This window comes from Glycine max, chromosome 8 (assembly GCF_000004515.6).
Source record: "Glycine max cultivar Williams 82 chromosome 8, Glycine_max_v4.0, whole genome shotgun sequence".
NCBI classification, from domain to species: domain Eukaryota; kingdom Viridiplantae; phylum Streptophyta; class Magnoliopsida; order Fabales; family Fabaceae; genus Glycine; species Glycine max.
In genome coordinates, this window is record NC_038244.2 from 46,392,571 (window position 1) to 46,414,026 (window position 21,456).

Genomic DNA, 21,456 nt, shown 5'->3' on the forward strand with positions numbered 1-21,456 from the left:
CAGGAAAGAAGTCGGAGAGGAACTTATAAAAAGAGAGGGGCAGTTTTGGGATATTCAAAATCATGGAGGTGCAGGTAGAAATTGTAGGGTGCAGGAAGCAACGGTGGGTCACTTTAGGGAAATTGAAAAAACAGACATAAGCCAATTGAACAACTAAGATCGCAAAATATTAAACAAAGCCCCTTAGTCTAGGGGACATGCTAGGTGCACCCAGCTGGTGCACTCAACAATTAAGTGAATGGACAAAATTGCTCTTGCGTTAAAAAAATAATTCTTGCTTTCCGGAAGAACCTTCTTCCAAAAGAACAATTTGTGTTCTACCGGAAGAACCTTCTTTCGGAAGAACAATTTGTGTTATCGGAAGAACCTTCTTTCAGAAAGCTTTCCGGAAGAAGATTCTTCCGGTAGAACAATTTGTTCATCCGGAATAACCTTCTTCCGGTAGAACAATTTGTTTTTTCGGAAGAACCTTCTTCTCGAGCAATGTTGTTGGGTGCACCTAGCATTTCCCTTAGTCTAGGCTGGTGTAGTATAACACGCATGGGCCTTTCAAAAATAAGGGTTTGCCCACTTACAACTATCCACATAAAACCTGTTAAGAAAAAACTTTTAAGAAAATATTACCTATCTAGAAAACGGTAAGAAATATCGAGGCATGAAAGGAGGAGGAAATAGTTATAAACAACCTTTCACGTTGGAAAAGTGGAAAGTTATAAAATTATTTGACCTTCTAGTCTTTTCTATCCAATTATTTTTCTTTGTTTGAGTCTTTATGTTATTCTAGTTGGTATAATTTATAACACAAGATAACCAATATTCTATTATTATTTTTAAATATGTGATAAAATCATAATTAATTTTAAGTTAAATTATTCATTTGTTTCTTATAGTTTCACGATTCTTATTTTTTTACTTCCTATAGTTTAGAAGTGGTTTTTTTTACTTCATATAGTTTACATTTTAATTTTTTTAGTTCGTATAGTTTGAAAGTAATTTTTGTAATTCTTATAATTTGTATTTTAATTTTTTTTAATCCCTATAGTTTGAAAGTGATCTTTTTAGTCCATATACTTTATATTTTAATTTTCTTTTAGTCCTTACCATCAAAATATGATCAATAATATTAATTATAATTAATTACAAAAATATTAGCAAGTAATTCGTAACTAATTTATTGCAAGATAATTTGTAATAAAAGAATAGTTGATAATTTATAACTAATTTGTAGTTAATTATTTTTATATATTTTTTTATAATAAGAACTAAAATGTAATTAAAATACAAATTACAAGAATTAAAAATATCACTTTCAAACTATAGGGACTAAAAGAGAATTAAAATACAAACTATAAGAACTAAAAAGAACACTTTTAAACTATAGGGACTAAAAGAGAATTAAAATATAAACATAGAAACTAAAAAAATCATTTTTAAACTATATGAACTAAAAAAATAAGAATTGTGAAACTATAAGAACCAAATGACACTTATCAGTGATTAAAAACAATAGTAAAGTAAAAAAAATTACAATCATTCTTAACCAAAATTAATTATCAAATTAACTCAAATTTTACAATTATCACTGATTAAGATAACAATTATAACAACACTAATATATTAATGCATATAAATCCCTAATTCAAAAAATAAATAAAGACATGAGACTTGTGTTATCATCATACACTTCCATCCACATATATATATCCATTAGTTCTTCAGGGGAAATAAATTCTAACTACTTTGAAATTTGACTGAGATAAGTAAAATCTAACATAAAATTATTTTCACTAAGGATTAAATTTCTAATAATATATATTATAACATATTTCTTTTCCAAATTAATTGCAGCACAAGCTTTGCAAACTGAGTTTCTAACACTGAATTGAGTGAATGAGATATTTTTCATGGCTAAAAATCTCAATTCTTATTTTCTTAATTTCATGTATATAGCAGCCGAATATGATGTGACCATATATATCCAGGTTTTGGTTTCACGAAAATATCCCAGGCAGGGGCTAAGGGGGCTTCAAACGCCCTTCAGAGACCCTTAATACCTAAGCAAAAGTCACATATTTTTGCAACATGATGAGCTGACACATTTCCATTACATATAATCCATATCCATATATTGCACAATTCATTTCCCAAATCTTGTAACAAATTAACCATACGTGTTTTCTTTTCTTTGGACAACATTCGATCAATCATTATATATTATCCATTAGAGAAACACTTTGTAAATAGTTACTTTGGGGGGTCCCTTCCCTTCTCTTCCCTCTAAGTAACTATGTATAACCCAACTTCTGCCATATATCTTCCACATATGAGTTTGACTCGTGCCCATGCTGTGGCGCGTGAGATGCAAGGATGAATGTTTCCATGCAAAAAGAAAGAGAGGAGTGGGGAAGGGAACAGACCTGACCAAGAAAAGGTTCACTCGGTCGGGACACACTAAAGCACTACAAATAGACACCTTTTTTTTTTTTTTTTTCTTCAACCCAATATAAAAAAGATGAACTTATGAACCACAGTATTCTTTACCATAATCTATCATTAATTCACCAATCACCAAATAAACTAATGTGATATTTTATAATAAAATCATAATTAAAGTTAGCTTTGGCCATTCTAGCTACACTAAATTGGTAGCATGAATAGCTAGGCTGGTCAGCACACATTCCCTTTCTCTCTCTATTTGTTACATGACATATCAGACTCAATACTTAGCTTTTTTCATGCAGAAGGAGGAGAGAGAGAGAGGCACTAATACAATATCTCTTTTTTCTAAGCACAGTACTTACAGGGCATCAAAAAGAAGCTTATGGGTTAAGAAACATCGCCTTCTCAAAATCCTGAAAAGCAATAAAACAAAAAGAGTACTATCGGGGGAAATGAACAAGAAACTAAAAATTTATATATAAATACTCAAAAGCACCTCCTTTATTTTTGCTTCTCATTGCCCTCCTCTCTCCAAACCCTTCTTCCCTCTCTTCTTTCTTTCTTTCTTTCTTTTGTGCTTTCTCTCTTTTTCTTTCTCTCTTCTATGCTCAGCTCAGCTCAACCACACACACACACACTCTCTAACTGTTTGATGTGATTCTCTCCACTATTAGCTCCCCAAAAATTAAACCATCAACCTTTACTAAAGAGAAAGCTCCAAGAGGAACCATGGTTTATACTTCCATCCCAGCATATATTGATCCAGCCAACTGGCAGCAACAGGTAAAAAATAAATAAAAATTGAAGGGTTCTTCAATTTGGTTCTTTCTCATTTAATTTCTTTGTCCAAAAGGCAAAATTCAAAAGATAGATATTCTTCCAACACTTTTGTTTATACCCTTCTCCTGAATATACCACATATTTGATTTAATTTGTTACTTCAACTTTATGTTACTGCAGCAACCAAATCACCAGCAGCAAGGAAACAACACTGCTGCCAGCTCTCACCTTATTCTTCCACAACCAATACAACCACCACAGCCTCCGCCATCGCAGCCTCATGGACTCGGTGGTAGCACTACCGCCGGGTCCATCAGGCCCGGTTCGATGGCGGATAGGGCAAGGATGGCCAACATACCTATGCAGGAAGCTCAACAAAAGTGTCCAAGATGTGAATCCACCAACACAAAGTTTTGCTACTTCAACAACTACAGCCTCTCTCAGCCCCGCCACTTCTGCAAGGCCTGCAGAAGGTACTGGACACGTGGCGGGGCCTTGAGGAACGTCCCTGTTGGCGGCGGCTGCCGGAGGAACAAGAGGAGCAGAGGAAGCTCCGGCAACAACACCAGGTCTCCGGCAAACTCCGATCGCCAAACCGCGAGTGCCGGTTCGGCTTCCACCACCAGTGGCTCCTCCTCTGCTGACTTGGTGGCCGGCCTCGGCGGTGGCACCGGAGTGCCACCGTCGCTTAGATTCATGGCTCCATTGCATCAACTTGGTGACCACCACCACCACCTTGGTGGTGGTGGAGGAGAAATAGGGTTAAGCTATGGCTTGAACTATGGCGCAATTTCGGGTCCAATGGGAGGAATAGGAGACTTGAATTTCCATATAGGAGGCAGTTTGAGTGGTGGTGGTTGTTCTATGTTGTCTGGTTTGGAACAATGGAGGGTTCCACAAACTCACCAATTTCCCTTCTTGTCTGGCTTGGAAGCTACTTCATCACATGGGTTGTACCCTTTTGAGGGTGCTAGTGGTAGTGATGGCTACGGTAGCACTCCCATTAAGGTTTCAACTTCTGGGGTTATGTCTCAGCTTGCTTCTGTGAAAATGGAAGACAATCATCATCATCATCATCAGGAACTTGGTTTGCCTAGACAGTTCTTGGGGGTCAATAATAACCCTAGCACAAATGAGCAATATTGGAGTGGTGGTGGTGGTGCCACTTCTGCTTGGACTGATCTTTCTGCTTTCAGCTCTTCTTCCACTACTAGTAATAACGCACTATAGAATTTTCTGCTATCTCTTTGTGAAGTTTCTGGCTTTTGGTTCTTCTGTTTCCTTTCACAAAGTTTCAACCAACTTGGTTATAATTAACCCCACGTGAAGAAGCTTCGAGGATGGTTAAGTACTTTGGTTTCATTTTAAGATCAAATATGAAAACCCTAGGGATGTTAGATCTTCTTCTATGTTTAATCTTTATATTGTTGTTATTTCTTCTTCTTTTTTCTCTTTCCTTTTATTATTAGGTTTAGGTTGCTTTGTATGGGAAGGTTTACTATAGTGAAATTATGAGTTTTCAAAAGAATGGATATTATTGCAGTAGCTTATCAACGATGTCTGTATCATTGGTTTCCAGTGTCACTTGATTGCCACATATATATCTATGGAAAATATGATCCTTTTTCTAATGATGAAGAGTGCTGATTTAACTAAGGTTTCATCTTCATTCAGTTAACGATTTGGAGGAAAATGTGCTGCAATGATAATAGAAAATTCCCCAAATGGTAGATTAATTCTGAATGATTGATCTCAGTGCGTTTTATATGAATAAAATTTGGCCAGTCAGTTTAATTAATCAAAATCATGAATCATTTGGTTACATAATTAAATTGAGCTCATTTGTACTGTTCTTTAAGAGATTCTGGAATTTCCTTGCGAATGAATAGTAAAGCAAGAGTGGTGGTCAAAGAAGAATTAATAAACATAGGTTGTCTTCCTTTAAAAAATAGATTTTCCGTTTTTTTTTTCCTTTTAGAAAGTTCTTCTAACGACTACAGGAACTTTTCCTTGATGTTAATACCATTATGCCTTTTAATATAATTCTCTAAAAAGATTTATCTTGCAACTTAGTGTAGTTATTTTATTCATAGTGTAAAACCACCTTTCTCTCTCTCTCGTTTTGTTTGGTTTAATTTTTTACTCTTCAAACGCTTTTCTCATCATCCAAGATTATAGCAACTTTAATTTGAAAGCTTTATTTTGTTTCATGGACTATGGACAATGCATACTTTCTCAAACAGCTAAAACCTTAGATAAAAGGAGAAAATAAGCTTCTCTAAACACACAAGGGAGAGCTTAATGTTTAAATCCTACATTGAAAGGAAAGTTTATATAATGCTTAAGTACTACTATAGTATTAAGCTTCTCTAAACACACAGGGAAAGTGTAATGTTTAAGTACTATAATTAAACTTTTTATTCTAGTTAATGAGAGATTTGTAACATTATTACCCCTTTTAGATTATCAGTACCTATCAGTATTTATTGTGACTTAAGCAGATGAAAAGATGAAAAGAATCCAATCCAAAATATTAGTTTATTAGGTGGGAGAATCTATAAATTAAGTATTACATTGGACTTTTTATTTTACTTGATGTGAGACAAGCAAGAACTTCACAAAGTAAAGCACTGGATTTGTTGACAATGTACATGGCATGCATATGACAAATTGCATGTATCTTTTCTTTACCATATTTGGAGTGTGAACTAAGGATTTAAAATAGTAAATCTAAGATTTGAATAGCAAACCTATATATTTACTTTGCTCAACAACCATAGAAACAATTTCAATTAGGCGTTGCTTGGTTTTAAGATTACTTCAAAGCTAATTATACTCATGCAATTATTTGACCAACTATTTTCAGAACTATTCACAGACCCCAGTTTGGGACAAACTCTAACGACCTCCTAAAACTCAAAAGGTGATGCTTGTCATATTGTTTGACATGAGTGATTCCAATTTGGAATTTTCTATTCCACTCATGAACAGGATAATTATTCTAGGGCAGTTCCAATTCTCCAAAACCCAGACAAAATTGTTCTAAGTTCTTTTTTTTTTAATAGAAAATATGATTGTGATGTCTCATCTTTCGCAGCCAAACCAAGAAATAGATTCACTGATCAAAGACGAGGGTTTTAGTTTTTGTTTTTTTTCTTTAAAGAAAAAATGATTTTGATGTTTCATCTTGCGCAGCCAAAGCTAGCTAGAGATAGCTTCACTGAACAAATTTAGTACTTCAAGAAATTGCAGCAGTTATATATATATAATTCATGCATGATTAATATATAATTCAAATCTCATAGCTTCCAAAATTTATATATAAAATTTTGAATACTATACTTAAACAAATCCTCCTTGAGTTTAGTGACTTCCAACTCTCCACAGAGAATCTGTTAGTTGTTCTATCATTAAAAAATGATCATATTTTTGCATGTGAGCAAGAGTGTCCTTTTCTAAATGGTACTAATTGATTTCACCAACGACAAACGTTGGGTCAGGTGAGAGAGAGAGAGAGAAAATGATTTTGTGATAATATGTTAGAATGTACTTAATATTATGAGAATGGGACTGTGTAAAGTTGTAAACTTTGCCTAATTATTTTGCGGTTTTGGTGGCAGAGACGCGGAGAAAGAGCATCAAAAGACGACAAAATGGCCACCCCGAACCACAAACATTGAAACCTTAACATCATAGTAATCTTCGAGATCAGCATCATCGATCACCATGCTTATGATGGCCATTGATGGTATTTTAGGTGTGCGGAAAATGTTGAACTTCGTTAAACGTAAGAGTACTGTTAAATTTCACCCTTCATACGTTCAACCCAAATATATTCCCACTAATTTGATCAAACAAATTGTCGTATATAATAAAAACAGTTATATAATAATTTATATTTTTTAATTAAGTGGTTAAAAAATCAAATTAATACTTGGATATGTAATAAATTTTATTAAAAAAATATTAATTTTAATTTTGTGTACACTCATTATATCCAATAAATATTAATCAACATTTCATACTCACTACTTCATATCAATATTTATAAATAAAATGACCGTATATAATACAATATAATTATGCAACACATAATTTGACCAAAGTAGTACATTTTTTTTCTTTGTTTAAGTTGGGAGGGAACATATAATCAACTGCAATCCTGTTGACAAAAAATATATACAATCGTGAAACGTTATTTGGAAAATGAATTCTAAATGCATCACTTCCCACATATATGTAGTAACCCAAAATATAGAGCAGTAGTAAGCAACATAGCATAACGTTGTAAAAGAATGTCTGTCTCTGTCCCACGAATTAGCAGAGTCAAAAAGCGCAAAGATTTTAGCAATCTCTAATTTGATGCGTTGTTATTACCACAAAGTCACAAACTCAGCGACACAAGCTGCTACATGGTAATAGAATGTCTGGAGATTCTGACCAATTCGCAGATTCTTACGCGCTAAACGCGTGGTACATGAGGTTTAACGAAAAACAAGGATTAAAAATTATAGTTTTAAGAGAATACTATTACTGATCTAATAATTATATTTTTTTATTTGATAAATTTCTGTGTTGCTTTAAAAAGAGTACATTCACATAATTTTATTAGTTAAATACTTTTTTTAGTAAAATCATTATATTTTATTCACTTAAAATGAGTTTAAGAGTTGCTTTAAATAAAATCAATAAAAATAAGAGTTCATTTTGATACATTAGTGTAAATATTTTTATTATCAAGCAATTAGAAATTTTCCAGCATATAAAATTTAAATCATTTATTAAAAATTTAATAATTTTTAATTATATAACAACTCATCATTTGATCACATTCAATATAGAGATTTTTCAATCAATAGACATAACACTCTATTTTTTATTTGACATCTTTTGTAGCTTTATTTTGTTTTATTCTGATTAATTATTATATATCAATGAATATTTCTTTTTTCTAATTTTACTCTTAATAATTATTTCGTGTATGTTTTTTTTAATGAATGAGAGAATTTAACTTATACGAGAGATAAATAAATTGTAAGATCAGTTAATAATATTTATGAAAACCAAAAAATTAATTATATGTAAGTAATGTTCTTAGTTACTTAAAATTTTGGATTTTATACAAATTGTTAACTAATTTTCTAAAATATTAAATTAAAATCAAATAAAAAGAAGAAGGTAGTAGATATTTTAAAAGTATATAAACTAATCATAATTGAATATTTAATGGTACAACATTGAGAAAAGATAATTTTTAGGAGTAATAAGTATCCTCATAATATTGAATATGAATAAAAATATTATCAAATGAGTGAATTAATTGACATATGAAATTAATCTTTTTTAACTTGGTGTTAAGTTTAAATTCTAGGTATTTCATGTTTGAGGAGAAAATATTGTTAATCATAACGATTCAATTCTGCTAGAGTAAAATTATCCTGTAAAAAATGTTTGTGATCTTTTAACAAAAATAAATAAATAATAATTAGAAAATTTATTAAAAAAATGTTATTAACACATCCCATTATAATTTTAGCAAAAGAGACTTATTTAATCATTCCTTTTATTTAATTAAGAAATATATAAGATTTCTTATTAAATATACTACTAATCTCTCTCTTAAGAAATAGACACATTTTGAGATAAAATAATATCTTCAAACAAATCTTAGTTAAAAGATCAAGTATTAAATTAGGTAAGTCAACTACTTTTGATTATTTAATACTAATTATTTATAGTAACATTTTAAAAGCAAAGATCCCAAAAACAAATTAATTAATAAGTTGTTAATTTAAGTAGTATTCGGTTTAATCTCCTGAAACAAAATCTTAAATTCAAATTATGTAAATAAAAATTATAATTGAAAAGTAAAATCCAACTAAAAATAATTAATTTTTAAAGTAAGATTAATCATTAATAAATTTGATATCACACTAATCTCATGCTTAGAAAAAACACAATGCAGTACCTAATTACTATATTTCCTTAAAGAAGAGGACAAAGGACTGTTTGTCAGTCTGTAAGTTGGACCGCATGGAGAGAAGAGAGAGAGAGAGGGAAGGGACCTCAGCGGCAGTTACTGGATCTGCTTGCACGCCCTTCCATGCAGCAAAGCAAAACAAAGCAATAGCATAGCATGGATATTTGTGGCTTTCAACATGACATTCTTAACGAGGATAGATAGATTCATATTGCATGCGAGCCTGCTCCTCTCTTCTTTTGTTTTGTTTTAATGTTTCTCATCACCTGTTCCTGTTCCTGATCCAACACCACCTCTTCTTCATTCTTCTGCGGATCTCACTGCTTTTCCTTTTTTCATCTGCTTCCAAATTTAGACAATTAAGTTTTCATTTATTACATTCAGAATTAATAATAATTAATTTCCATTATTATACTAACAAAAACTAACTGATCCAACATCAAACCATTAGTAAATTATATTTGTTATTGACATACATTTTCTATATAAGTCAACAATATATGATTTCAATATACTCATAAAAATAAGTATTCATTTTTAATAATAAAATAAAGGTAACTTTTTCTATTACTATGACTGTAATCTACATTGAGTGCTTAAAGTATCCACATTAAGTTTTATTTATGAAAAAAAATGCTTAAACTTAGCTCATGTATTTAAATACAAGTTTAAGATTCACAAGTGGGACTGTGGGAGCACTAACAAATCCTTACACAAGTAATCAGATGCACATATGAATTATTTATAAGTGTAAAACTTATAGCTTTAATTGAGCTTAAAGTCAAGTTGAATAGTAAAATATTTCATGAAGGAAATTTATAGTATAAATAATTATGTGACACTTTTTACTACTACTAATTATGTGATAAGTATGTACAAATGATTGTTTTTTGAAAGCAAATTTTTATTGAAGCTACATAAGTATAAACATCCACAGCTGGTAAAGAATGTACTCAATTACGAAATAACTAAACTACCAAAGATAGGCCCGAGTGTATACAAACCATAATATATAAATATCAAATTAATATAATATATATTTAACAACTACTTTATAATATTTAACAAAGCCTTTATTATATATAAATATTTGTGCTTTTTGTTGAGCTGAGTTCTTCCCATGCTGGTTTTCTATATATAGCAAAATCTCATACAGAATATATGGTGGTGGCCTGGTGGGCTGGTTTCTGGATTTTATACTTTATTTGATGTATGCTGAAGCATCAAACCAGCTTATACTTTGCTTTTTCGGTTTTTTTTTGTTATAACTAGCTATAACAAAAATGTAGGAACAACTATAAGATATTAAGTTAGATTATTTTAATATTATCTTTTAATATTAATAAATTAATCCTTGAAAACAATGGAATGTATGGAATATAAAAATGGTGGCTGCAGGGTGCAGATCAATCTCGTAGAAACTTCTTTGAAACATCCATAATGTATATTGTAATTAATTAACGGGCTTAGGATATTCTTAGCATAATACTACTGTCTAGTACTGTGTATGTGTATATTTATGTAAAAGAAATGTAGTGAACTTTATGTGCATATGAAATTTGAAAATGGGATTGGCCACGCTGAAAGAAAGGAATCTTTGTTAGGGTGTTTGGATTCGCTTTCGATAGGACCAAGGAGGGTCTTACCAAGAAGGAATAAAGCACATTCAAAACCAGGGAAAGACATAAAAAAAATCTCACTCTCACTCACCCACGGTTGTTCGGTCCCTGAGTCAGTAACGTAGTAGCTTATATGTTAAGTATATATATTTTTTTGTTTGTTTTTTATAACAGTGATATATATCCAGTGCAGTTCCTCACTGTTGAGTGTGTGGACTTGTGGGACTAGAACTTGGACAAGTTGATCCCGAAATTTTTGACTTTGAAATTCGTGGTATCATTCTCTTCTAGCTATCAAATTTCAATATTCTATTGTACTGAAAATTCTATGGACCAACTGAAATGAAGTATGAAATCTAGTACCAAATCAAAGAATATTAGAAAATTGCCAGTATACATTTGCAGTATTTTAGTAATTTTTTTAATAATTTTTATTATCTAATGGAAAAATGCTGAATGTAAATTAAATTATTTAATGCTCCCCTCCATTCCATTTTGATAGATGGTTAAGGTTATTTTATACAGATTCAGAAAAATAAGTACTCCGATACAATAGTATTTATATTGTATTGTTAGAAGTCAACTTTTCTAAAATATTTTTATTTTGTTTCTTAATTTTAATAAATATATTATTAAGTATTTCAAGACAATAATATTGATCAGAAAACAAAATTAAAATAGATATTTTAATATCTCAATGAAACTGAAAATATCAATCAATTTGAATTTTTCTATTCAAATGTTAAAACATCAGTTAACTTAAAATAAATTAGTAATATAAAAATGTATTTAATATTTTTATTTATAAATTAAAAATACTAATAGGAAGGTTATAAAAAAATAATAGGAACATCAAGAATTTATTTTCTTTTAAAAAAGAGTTCTAGGGCTCGGAATTCCAATCCATAAATCCATCATTGTACTCTCTCTCTATGTATGCTTGTGTGTCTGCGTGGGCAATATTTCACTCAACTTGTTGATAGGTGATACCCACATGCACAAGTTTGGGTATCTAGATATATGGCGCTTCTTTCTCTTTCGTTTGCTCTAAATATGTATTGCAGCTTTCACTTTTATAACGTCCTTGTTATAAATATTACTCTTCTCTCTCTCTCTCCTTGTGTGTGTATGGAAGATCAGTGTAGTAGTGATCTTCATGAACAGATCGTGGCAAAAGAAGGAAAGGCACTGAGATTCCTAGCTGTTCTGAGAGTCATCACGTTCCCCCACATGTTCTCAATCATAAACCATGAACCGAAAATTTTGATTCCCTGGACCTTATTATCATTAGTTAATTAATTGAATGCACTTATCTTACACCCAAGAAAATAATTGATAAGATGACCCCACATATCCAATGGGAACTATAACATATGCCACAACCTTCTTTTAGTTATAGCTTCTTTCCATAATTGATCAATGCATGAGGTCCCTTATACTACTTCTTATTACTTTCCTAGACCAACCCAACACCAAATGATGAAACGTGTAAAAAGAAACTATAAGATAGGATAAAGAAAACATATCCACGTAGTCATCTTTTATATATTTGAGATAATTAATGTTACATAGAAAAAGAAGTTACTTAGATCTTATAATTATTCAAAACAAAACCAATTTTGTAATGAGTATATTTCTTAGTAATTAATAAGCACATTTTTTTATAATCAACTGTGTCCAATTGCATAATATTGTTGAATGATCCTTAGGTACTGTATGATAGAGAAACAGATGCATAGACTAAAAAGGGGGAGAAATTATTGACCAAAGAGATTCTTTGTCACGTTTCTCCTTTTTATGCGAGGATATAGTATAAGGCATCCAATGAAGCATCGATCTAACGGCTTCATTTCAATATTCCTTCTTCAAAACTGAAAAAACATTACGTACGCACTAAAAGTAATATAATGTGCTAATATTTTCTAATTAATCATGTGAATAATTCATGACCATTCTACAAACATATGGATGATTAGGTTAACTTTGGTATGCATACTTTACTTAAAACAAATGAAACACACAAAATGCACGTGCATTAGTGTAGAAAAAGTAAGAACGTCACTTATTTAAAATGAATTCATAATAAAGTCATTTATTCTCTGCATAAGCATATGATTGAAATCGAATTTTAATTAGAAATATATTTGAATTTATTTTTTATGGAATTTCATGAGTATTGGTACGTACAACTTTTACTAAGTTTATCTTCATATATAAAAGTGTAAAAAGCGGAGGTACCTCATGTACTCCAGCATCATCTAATTAATAAATTTGTTGTCTTATAAAAAACTGGTTTTGGATTCAAATTACTTGATCAACATAAGAACAGTAGGTGGTTGTTGTTTTAAAATAATATTCTGCATTATCTTACTCTGCGCACTCACTTTTATAAGGGTCAAAAAAGGGTACGTGGTTGTAATTCGTCGTTACCAGATAGAGAAGAGCACAAAAAGAACTAGAAACAAAGATGAAAAAAATTATCAACAAAACAAGAGCTTAAAAAGCATTTCGTAATTATTTTATGTAAATCAACCGTCTAGTCAAGTTAGACACAATGGTTATGGTCCAAAAAAGAGAGATTGGATACATCTAACCAAATCAAATTGTTCCGTAATGGATTCAAATTAATGTGTTGACCGACTTTAAAACCATATAACAAAATAGGGTTCATGTAAGAGATGGCAATTTGCATGCATACGTGTGACCCTACTTTTGCAAAGTGCGCTGTCGTGTTCCTCATGCAAACAAATCCATAGCACTCAATTATTTTCGTTCTTTTTTTCAATAGAATAAGCCAGTGAACATTATTTTGTTATGGCTCTGTCAGTCATTCAATTATATATGGATGACCTAAGACTGGTAATGGGAAATAGTTGAGTGTGCTTGATGTGGATTTGGGGGATTTAAATTTTTGTTTGATTTTACATGCTTTTGCATGGAATATGGAAATGGATGCTTGCGTGAGCAAGCACTCGATCTGAATATTATCCCATGGAATATTTATCCATTCAATTCCGTACATTAAGAAAAAGACTGCAATAATGAAGTATATATCAATCATTCATGTAGTGATGTCTGGGACACATGTGCAAGGTAATTAATGATTCATAATTCTCATTTTGAGAGATTTCATAATTTTAAAAAAAATTGAATTAACTTTATTTTGATAAACTTTTTAATATATAAGAGTTTTGTGTATTATTTTTTTATGGTTGAATTTATAAATTCATAAAATTTTTTGTTGATGAATTATTTATGTAATATGTTTCTGTTGTTTAAGGTAAATAAAATATCCGAGACAGCGCTGCATTCATGCATTCACTCCCGAGTCAAAACTATATATACATACAACATCAACATATATAAGAATATATCAAAAATAATTTTAAAATACAGATAGAAAAGCTTTTAAAAATTTATGAATGCAACAGCTCAAGGAATTAAGTATCAGTTGATCCACCCTCGTGATAATAAACACAAAATTCAATATATAATTCAAGGAATAACTAAAGAGATAGACTTTTTGTTGATTAATTCATTTTGAACTTTCAATTAGCACTATTTTTATCGGAATATTTTGTTAATTGTTATTGTGAGATAAATCTATAAAAACACTAGGAGGTGAATGCGTGCGTGAGGGTGTGGATAGCTGTGTGTTGTGAATGTGATAGTATACCCGATGTAGATCGCAAATAATATGTATGACAGTTATATTAACATCATTTTATAAATAAATAATTAAATACTGATATATGCATGGACACTTGGACAGTATATCTAATTGACATATTTCTATTTATTTCGATATCCTTAATTTCTTGTCACATTGTATGACTTATCATATATACACTTTTCTTTCTTTTATTTCTATCATATCCCACTCCAATTGTCTAGTACATAGTACATGCGTTATTTTTCTTTGTAAAGTAATCGCATGCAGTTGTTTGCATATGGTTAAAGACTAACAAAACACTACTAATTAACGAACCATGGAATTGCTTTACCAATTGCCAGATTATATAGGTTTGCGGAGACTCCACCACGCTCGGTGGACCCTTTCATATATGCCTTTAATTGATTCTGGTGCATGCATGGACATAGATTAACATTAGAATATTGTTGAATTAACAAAATTTTATAATTGCTTATAAAAACAAATGTTGAAACAGAAAACAGAAATCACCCCATATGTTGAAATAGAATTCTGGTGCATGCATGGACATAGATTAACATTTAGTAATAACGTTGCTACAATTTTTTAGGAATATTTAAAAAATATCACTAATAATAAATAAATATTATTAATATATTTTGTCAAATATTATATATCTTATGTGCTAAAGAAAATGTCAGTAGTGCGCCACTTCCAATTTTATTTTTGATCTGCAAAAGAATTTATCAGCAGGAGTATGATGGATAGTGGGTACTACACTAGTTTTTCAATCAAATATGATCTTAAAAAATAATCCCCATTCTTATGATTTTTGTTCCCATTTGAAAGAGCATGCTAGCTAGCGTAGGAAGTGGGTTTTACCGAATCGAACACGAACTAGGCATACGTAACGTTGTACCCAAATAGAATGACCTGAGAAAACCTCGGGCCGTTTAATTGGCTCGTCTAAATGAATAGAGTTTTTTAAAGAAAAGGATAAAGGTTATAAGTCAATTTTTAAAACGAACATTTTTACTTTTTTATAACAAGAATATTAATTGGATTTAAAGGCTTCATTAAAAAAATTAGTTGAAATATTTAAACAAATTAACTTTAGAAGAGCGTTATTAGTATTAATGATGGTGTGCTCGTGCCTCTATTTTTTAAAATAAAAAGTAAGAAAGAAAAAATAGCTAAAAAAAAGTAGTAATAACAATTATTTACATTTTGAAAGTTTATGCTATATATATATATATATATATATATATATATATATACATATATATATTAAAGGGTAATTTAAGAATAAAAAATGTGTATATCAAAATTAATAATTGTCTTTTATCGATAATTATAGATTAATTATTTGGTTTGGAACTAGACGATTTTAATTCAATTTGATTAGGTTATAAGTTATTTTGATCAAAATTAGTTTATTTGATAATAAAGTACTTTAGCTTATAAACTACTAACTTTTTTATTTTATTTGTATCCTCACTAATTAATTATTACATTATTTTTTGTTCTTGTAAGTTTATTGCTTTGTTTATTATAATGTTAATTTAAATATTTGCTCACTTATCAAAAACTTTATAAAACTTTAAAATTATATAAAAATAATTTTCTTTTTGTTTTAAAATAATATTATTAAAAAACTATTCAAATATTAAAAAGTTTTAAAAAATATAATGTTGTTTAAATAAATTATAATGTTTTTAATGATAAAAAAGGAAACACGTCGCAAAAATATATTAAAACAAAACAACTATCTATCCATTACTTTCAAAAGTAATAAATCCTTATACTTAAGTTGAAGGGGATTTTCCTATCAAAAAAAAAAGTTGAAGGGGATTAAGAAAAATCATCAAATCTTCATTGCTCTTTTATAATATAAAATTTAAAATTATTGTCTTAATTTTTTAAATATATTAATTTTGAAAATGAATTTTAATGATCTTCTCTCAATTAAAATCTTATCAAAGTTAAATTGAATTCGTAAAATTTATGAAGCAAGCAGGGTTATTTTTTTCAAAGTTGAAGAAAATAGGTGCTTTACTAGCTAACTGCCTGGGTTAATATATAAGTAATAAGTTTACACCGTTTCTATTATAAAAAAACGGAAAATGCAACGAACTTTACACCTTTCGTATTTTCAATTTTTTTTTACGTTACACCTTTACGTGGAAAACAAAAAGATAATCTAGAAAAGAAATGTGGAAGAGAATCAAATTTATCCGTAAGTGCAGACATTGATAAAAACAAATTATTAGATTTTATTCTTCTCAATTTTTCTTGCTTTTATTTCCTTATTATAAAGTATATGTAAATATATATTAAAAGTTAGGCCACTATTTCATAGAAAACGTACTTAGTAAGTTGAGAAAAAAGAAGAAGAGAGAATAGTGGGAGCTATTGGACAATCAGCTCCAAAGATGAGAAAATGTTATACGCCTCTAAATTCAACCTTTTTTTATGTTCTAAATTAAACTTTAAAGGTAATATTTGGCATTTTTTTTCGTTTTTTTCTCTTTCCTGAAAGTGACATCTCTTTGTTTTGGCCGCCAGTAGGAAAAAAAAAGTGACATTTCTTTTTCTTAACTCTTGCAATAGCTCTATTTGTTTGGCTTTATAATTAAAAGACTTAAGGATTTTTTTTACCTTGTGTTGATCTAATTTTTTTTATAAAAAAAACTAGACAAAATACTATCTTAAACTAGGCCAAGTGTCTAGAAATTCATTAAGACTATAAAATTGAGTCGAGTTCACCCATTCAGCCTACTAAAAAATATAAATTGGGTTTGGAAAATCGAAATTAGATTTTGGCACACTCCACCTAGCCTGATTTTCTTTATAATGATTTAAATTATTGTATGACTTGTCAATTTATCTCAACTATATCTTACTTGTTTGGAGTAAAATTAACAGAACATGAGTTTAAAACTTGAAGTTTGATTGCTAAATTTACCCGCTCTAATTGTTGAACTATCCTCTATATATTCTTTGTATTTTTTTTTATTTTCCAAAATATCTTTCCAATTGCAGAGTAGGAAGATTATTTTTCACAACAAATTATTCAAATGGCTCCCACCATTATGGGTATTCTTTCTCGATATAGTAGTTACACACGCCACCACTAGTTGTAATATTCAAGATTATAGAGCATGAGGTAAAACATGCATACACGAGACTCATGTTTCAATTTGAGCATATATGGACTTCCTTATGGTGCATGAGGACCATATATCGACAACAAAACAACTCAAATTTTTTTACAAGGCAAGAGGTATATGTTGTTGGGGTAACAAGAAAGTTTCTGAGGGGAAAAGAGAAAGAGACAATAGAATAAGTAAAGAAAGAAGATAATAGTGAGGAAAAGTGAAAAGGAAGGGGTGATGGAGGAATATTCGAATTGGTGAAGCGAAGAAAAAAAAGAAAAAGAAAAGAATAGTTAAGTAAAATTATTAGCAAAAACAAGAAAAGTATATTTAGTGATAAAAGTGTATGTTTAACGATTTCAAAACTTGAATCTGAATTTAAGATCTTTAAAATAAAGTTTTTTCTTTTTTATGAATACAAAATTAATCTTAAATACTCAAAATATAAAAAAATAGTGGGTCATTTAACTTGTAGTTTGTATAGGTCTAAACTGAGATCAAGAAATAAAGGAAAAGAAGTTATTTCCTAATAAAATTAATAGGGTATGTCTAGCAATTGCAAAACTGGAATTTGAATTTAAGGTCTTGAAAATGCAAGATTATTCTTTTTTTTTATTGGTAAAAAATTAATTTTAAATATTTAAAATATACAAATAGTGGCTTTTTGTTTTACAATGATATTGGTATAAAATAACCTCCATAAAAAGCGATGACTAATATTTATTAAGGACCTTAAGCGTACATACTATAAATACTTTACTTCTAATATGATTTATTTCACATTTAAATAAAGATCAATTAAAATTCGAACTCTATATTCCAACCATTGTTAATAAATCCTGACCCATTTAACTTGTGGCCTCTATAGAACTAAATTGAGCTCAACGCCAACCCTTAGCCTAGTCTGGAGGGACAAATCCAAAAAGCTGTAAACTCTTTTTTTATTTTTTATGTTGTTTTCGTTAATGAATTAAATTACTTCTTGTTTCATTTCTACTTTTCTATAGCCAAATTAAAAAGTGACATATGGTTAGATTAGAAAGCACCTCTTTTGGTTGTTAATTTTTTATGTATTGCATTCATAAAATTCATATTAAATAATTTTTCATCTCAATGTGACATAATATGTAATAAACCTATGATAATATACACACCTAAAGTGATACACTTTCTACAAAGATAAGAAATACAATTTAAAACTCTACCTAAAGGAATTAAAACTAAGCCACTTATTGCGAAAGAACAAAAAGATATGTAAGCTTTAATCTAAAACAGTGATATTATGTAAATGATAAATGATAGCCAACAATTAAATTGAATGAAAAAAATGTGATATATTTTTATGAAATTCACATATCTATTTTTTTATACAATATATATCTGTATTTTAAATTAAATACTTGTACAGAAAGGAAGTGTTATCTATTATTTTGCATGAGAGGATTCAGTCAATAAAAGAACATTATTAGGAGGCTTGTGCCTGTCACGCGTTCCTTGAAGTGGGTTTTGGTCATAATCCAAAAGCATGAAGATAGTAGCGCAATTTGCTTTGTTAGAGAGATCATGCGCACGCATTGTGGGAAATGAAATTAGTGTCGGATAGCACATAGCAGCCACAAATTTGGCAAACTAATCATGTTGGAACCCGTTCCTATCGAGTTATTGTCTTCCTGATTCTCGGTCGCTGTAATGGGAATGCGTCTTTTTCTGCATGATGCTCATTCACCTTTGCAACACTACGTAATTACCTTTATAACATGCCAACCCTTGTTCACCCTTCACCTAGTTTTAACAATCCCGCAAACTACAACATTATTTTAACTTAATCAAAAGTCTCAAATTTAAAACCTTAGTATGCAGTTGAATTACATATTCCAAAGAAGAATTTTGTCATTACAATAGATTCTATCGACTCAAAAAAGATTTTTTTTTTTCTTTTAAGATACATGTGTTCTACTAAAAAAATCTCACGTACTTGGTTAACTGTTTTTTGTGATAACGTTTTAGTACGCAGGATCCTTCACGGTCCCAAGCATCGCAAATATGAAAGTGTTAATTGACATTACGCAATAACTGTCTTTTTGAAATTTCGACATCGTGGCTCTTTCTTTTTTTTCTTAAATACATTTTTGTAAGAATAATAATGTCATCAGCCAAATCAAGAAAAGAAAGAGTAGTGTTATTCGGGTATCCCAAGTCCTAACCAGGAATAATGAATCATGTAACCATGCCGCCATTATCAACAATGATTTTACTAATCCTTGTGGAAATCGACATCGAGACCTGTCTCTTTCCTGAGATGACCTGCATGAAAAAACTTACCACTCCCACAAAGAAAGGGGAACATATATAATATAAGAATATTTTAGTTTGTAGCCTTTTTTGGTCCAAGATATGTGATTGAGACTCACCACCGAAAGACAAGAATCTTGATCACAAGTGAGACTGAAACATGAGGCTAGCTAAACAACTATTGAAGACATTTCATTGCAAACAAGAAATGCCAGTAGGAGTTTGAGATGACAACCAAGTATACAATTTTCTTCTTCTGATAACAACAAATATCTGTATTTCAACTATGTGTTTAACAGCCACCTTAACACTTCCTACAAGCTTTACAGCACAATTGATTCATTTCAACTAAAATGATTGATTGGCAGAGTAAAATTGAAATTTCCTTTAAACTAAAACATGAAAAGGAAATATTGGGGATCCTATACTATAGCAACCTGTTGTATAAATCACATCTACAATCACTATCTATGCCATCTGCTGTAAATTAAAATGGCAACAGATGCACCTAAAATCTAGCTGGCAGCTTTCCAAGTATATTCTCAATGGTTTCCTATCAACTCAAAAAGCTGTGAAGCTTTTCGCTTGGCCCTTTCTGAACCATTTCCTGCCAGGTCCAAGAGAGGATTGACCACACCTAGTGAACTGACAATTGACAAATAAAAAGGGTCTCCATTTCATAGGATAACCAACACTGAAGTTGCATTCTCTTTGTTCCTAGGAGGTCCATTACTGACTAATTCCACCAAAGTGGATACAACATTCATAGATCCAATTGTTGCTTGTCCATCGGAATGGCCAGCAGCTACTACAGCCATTACTGCGAATGCCTCATCCCTCATATCCCCATCAGGTTCTGTTAGCATTTCTATCAACTTAGGCACAATACTGGCTGTAATTGCCTGTCCTTTGTTCCCTTGAGATAAACACAGATTCAATAGTGCTTTTGCCGCATCCACCTTCCCTCCCAAAATAGAGCAACTAATACTGGGATTGCTCCAGATGCACCAATTGCAATTCTGTTCCCATCCACCCCAGAGAGGCTGAAAAAGGTGGCTGCTGCATTTTCACAAGCTTCCATACAGTAGCTACATGCTCTTGGTGTTGGGGAATTTTAAAGGAATTTGACACTACACTTTAACCCAAAATCTTAAGACTCAAGTTTGAGTATTCTCTTTACTTATATGATGCTCAACTTTTTCACTTCTACTCGATATGGGACTTCACCTCACACTTGTTTGGGTGTCAAGTGCATAGAGGAGATCAACAAGGCAGGGGATAGCACCCGCTTCAGCAATCAGCATTCGATTTTGACCATTTTTCTTGGTGAGAAGTCGGAGCTCCCCTGCAGTAAAATGTATCAACGTCTATAATCATAAGGAAATACAAGGGTGGCTATTTTAGAGATCCCTAAAGAAGCAATGTTCTGAACTTAAAAAGATGTCAAAAGGCAAAGCCAAATTTCTTTGAAAACAAATTTAAGATCCCTTCATTTGTAGGATTGAACTGCATAGACAAAAGGGTCTTGAGTTTAATGCT

General features: G+C 30.6%; 1 protein-coding gene across 1 annotated transcript; it reads left to right on the top strand.

Annotated features, from left to right (window-relative positions):
• Positions 1-2,948: 2,948 nt before the first annotated feature.
• On the top strand, positions 2,949-4,536 carry LOC100796820 (dof zinc finger protein DOF2.4). Its single transcript, XM_003532264.5, has 2 exons — positions 2,949-3,222; positions 3,400-4,536. The coding sequence occupies exons 1-2, from the start codon at positions 3,169-3,171 to the stop codon at positions 4,447-4,449; spliced, it is 1,104 nt and encodes a 367-aa protein (XP_003532312.1). The 5' UTR covers positions 2,949-3,168; the 3' UTR covers positions 4,450-4,536.
• The last annotated feature ends 16,920 nt before the right edge of the window (positions 4,537-21,456 follow it).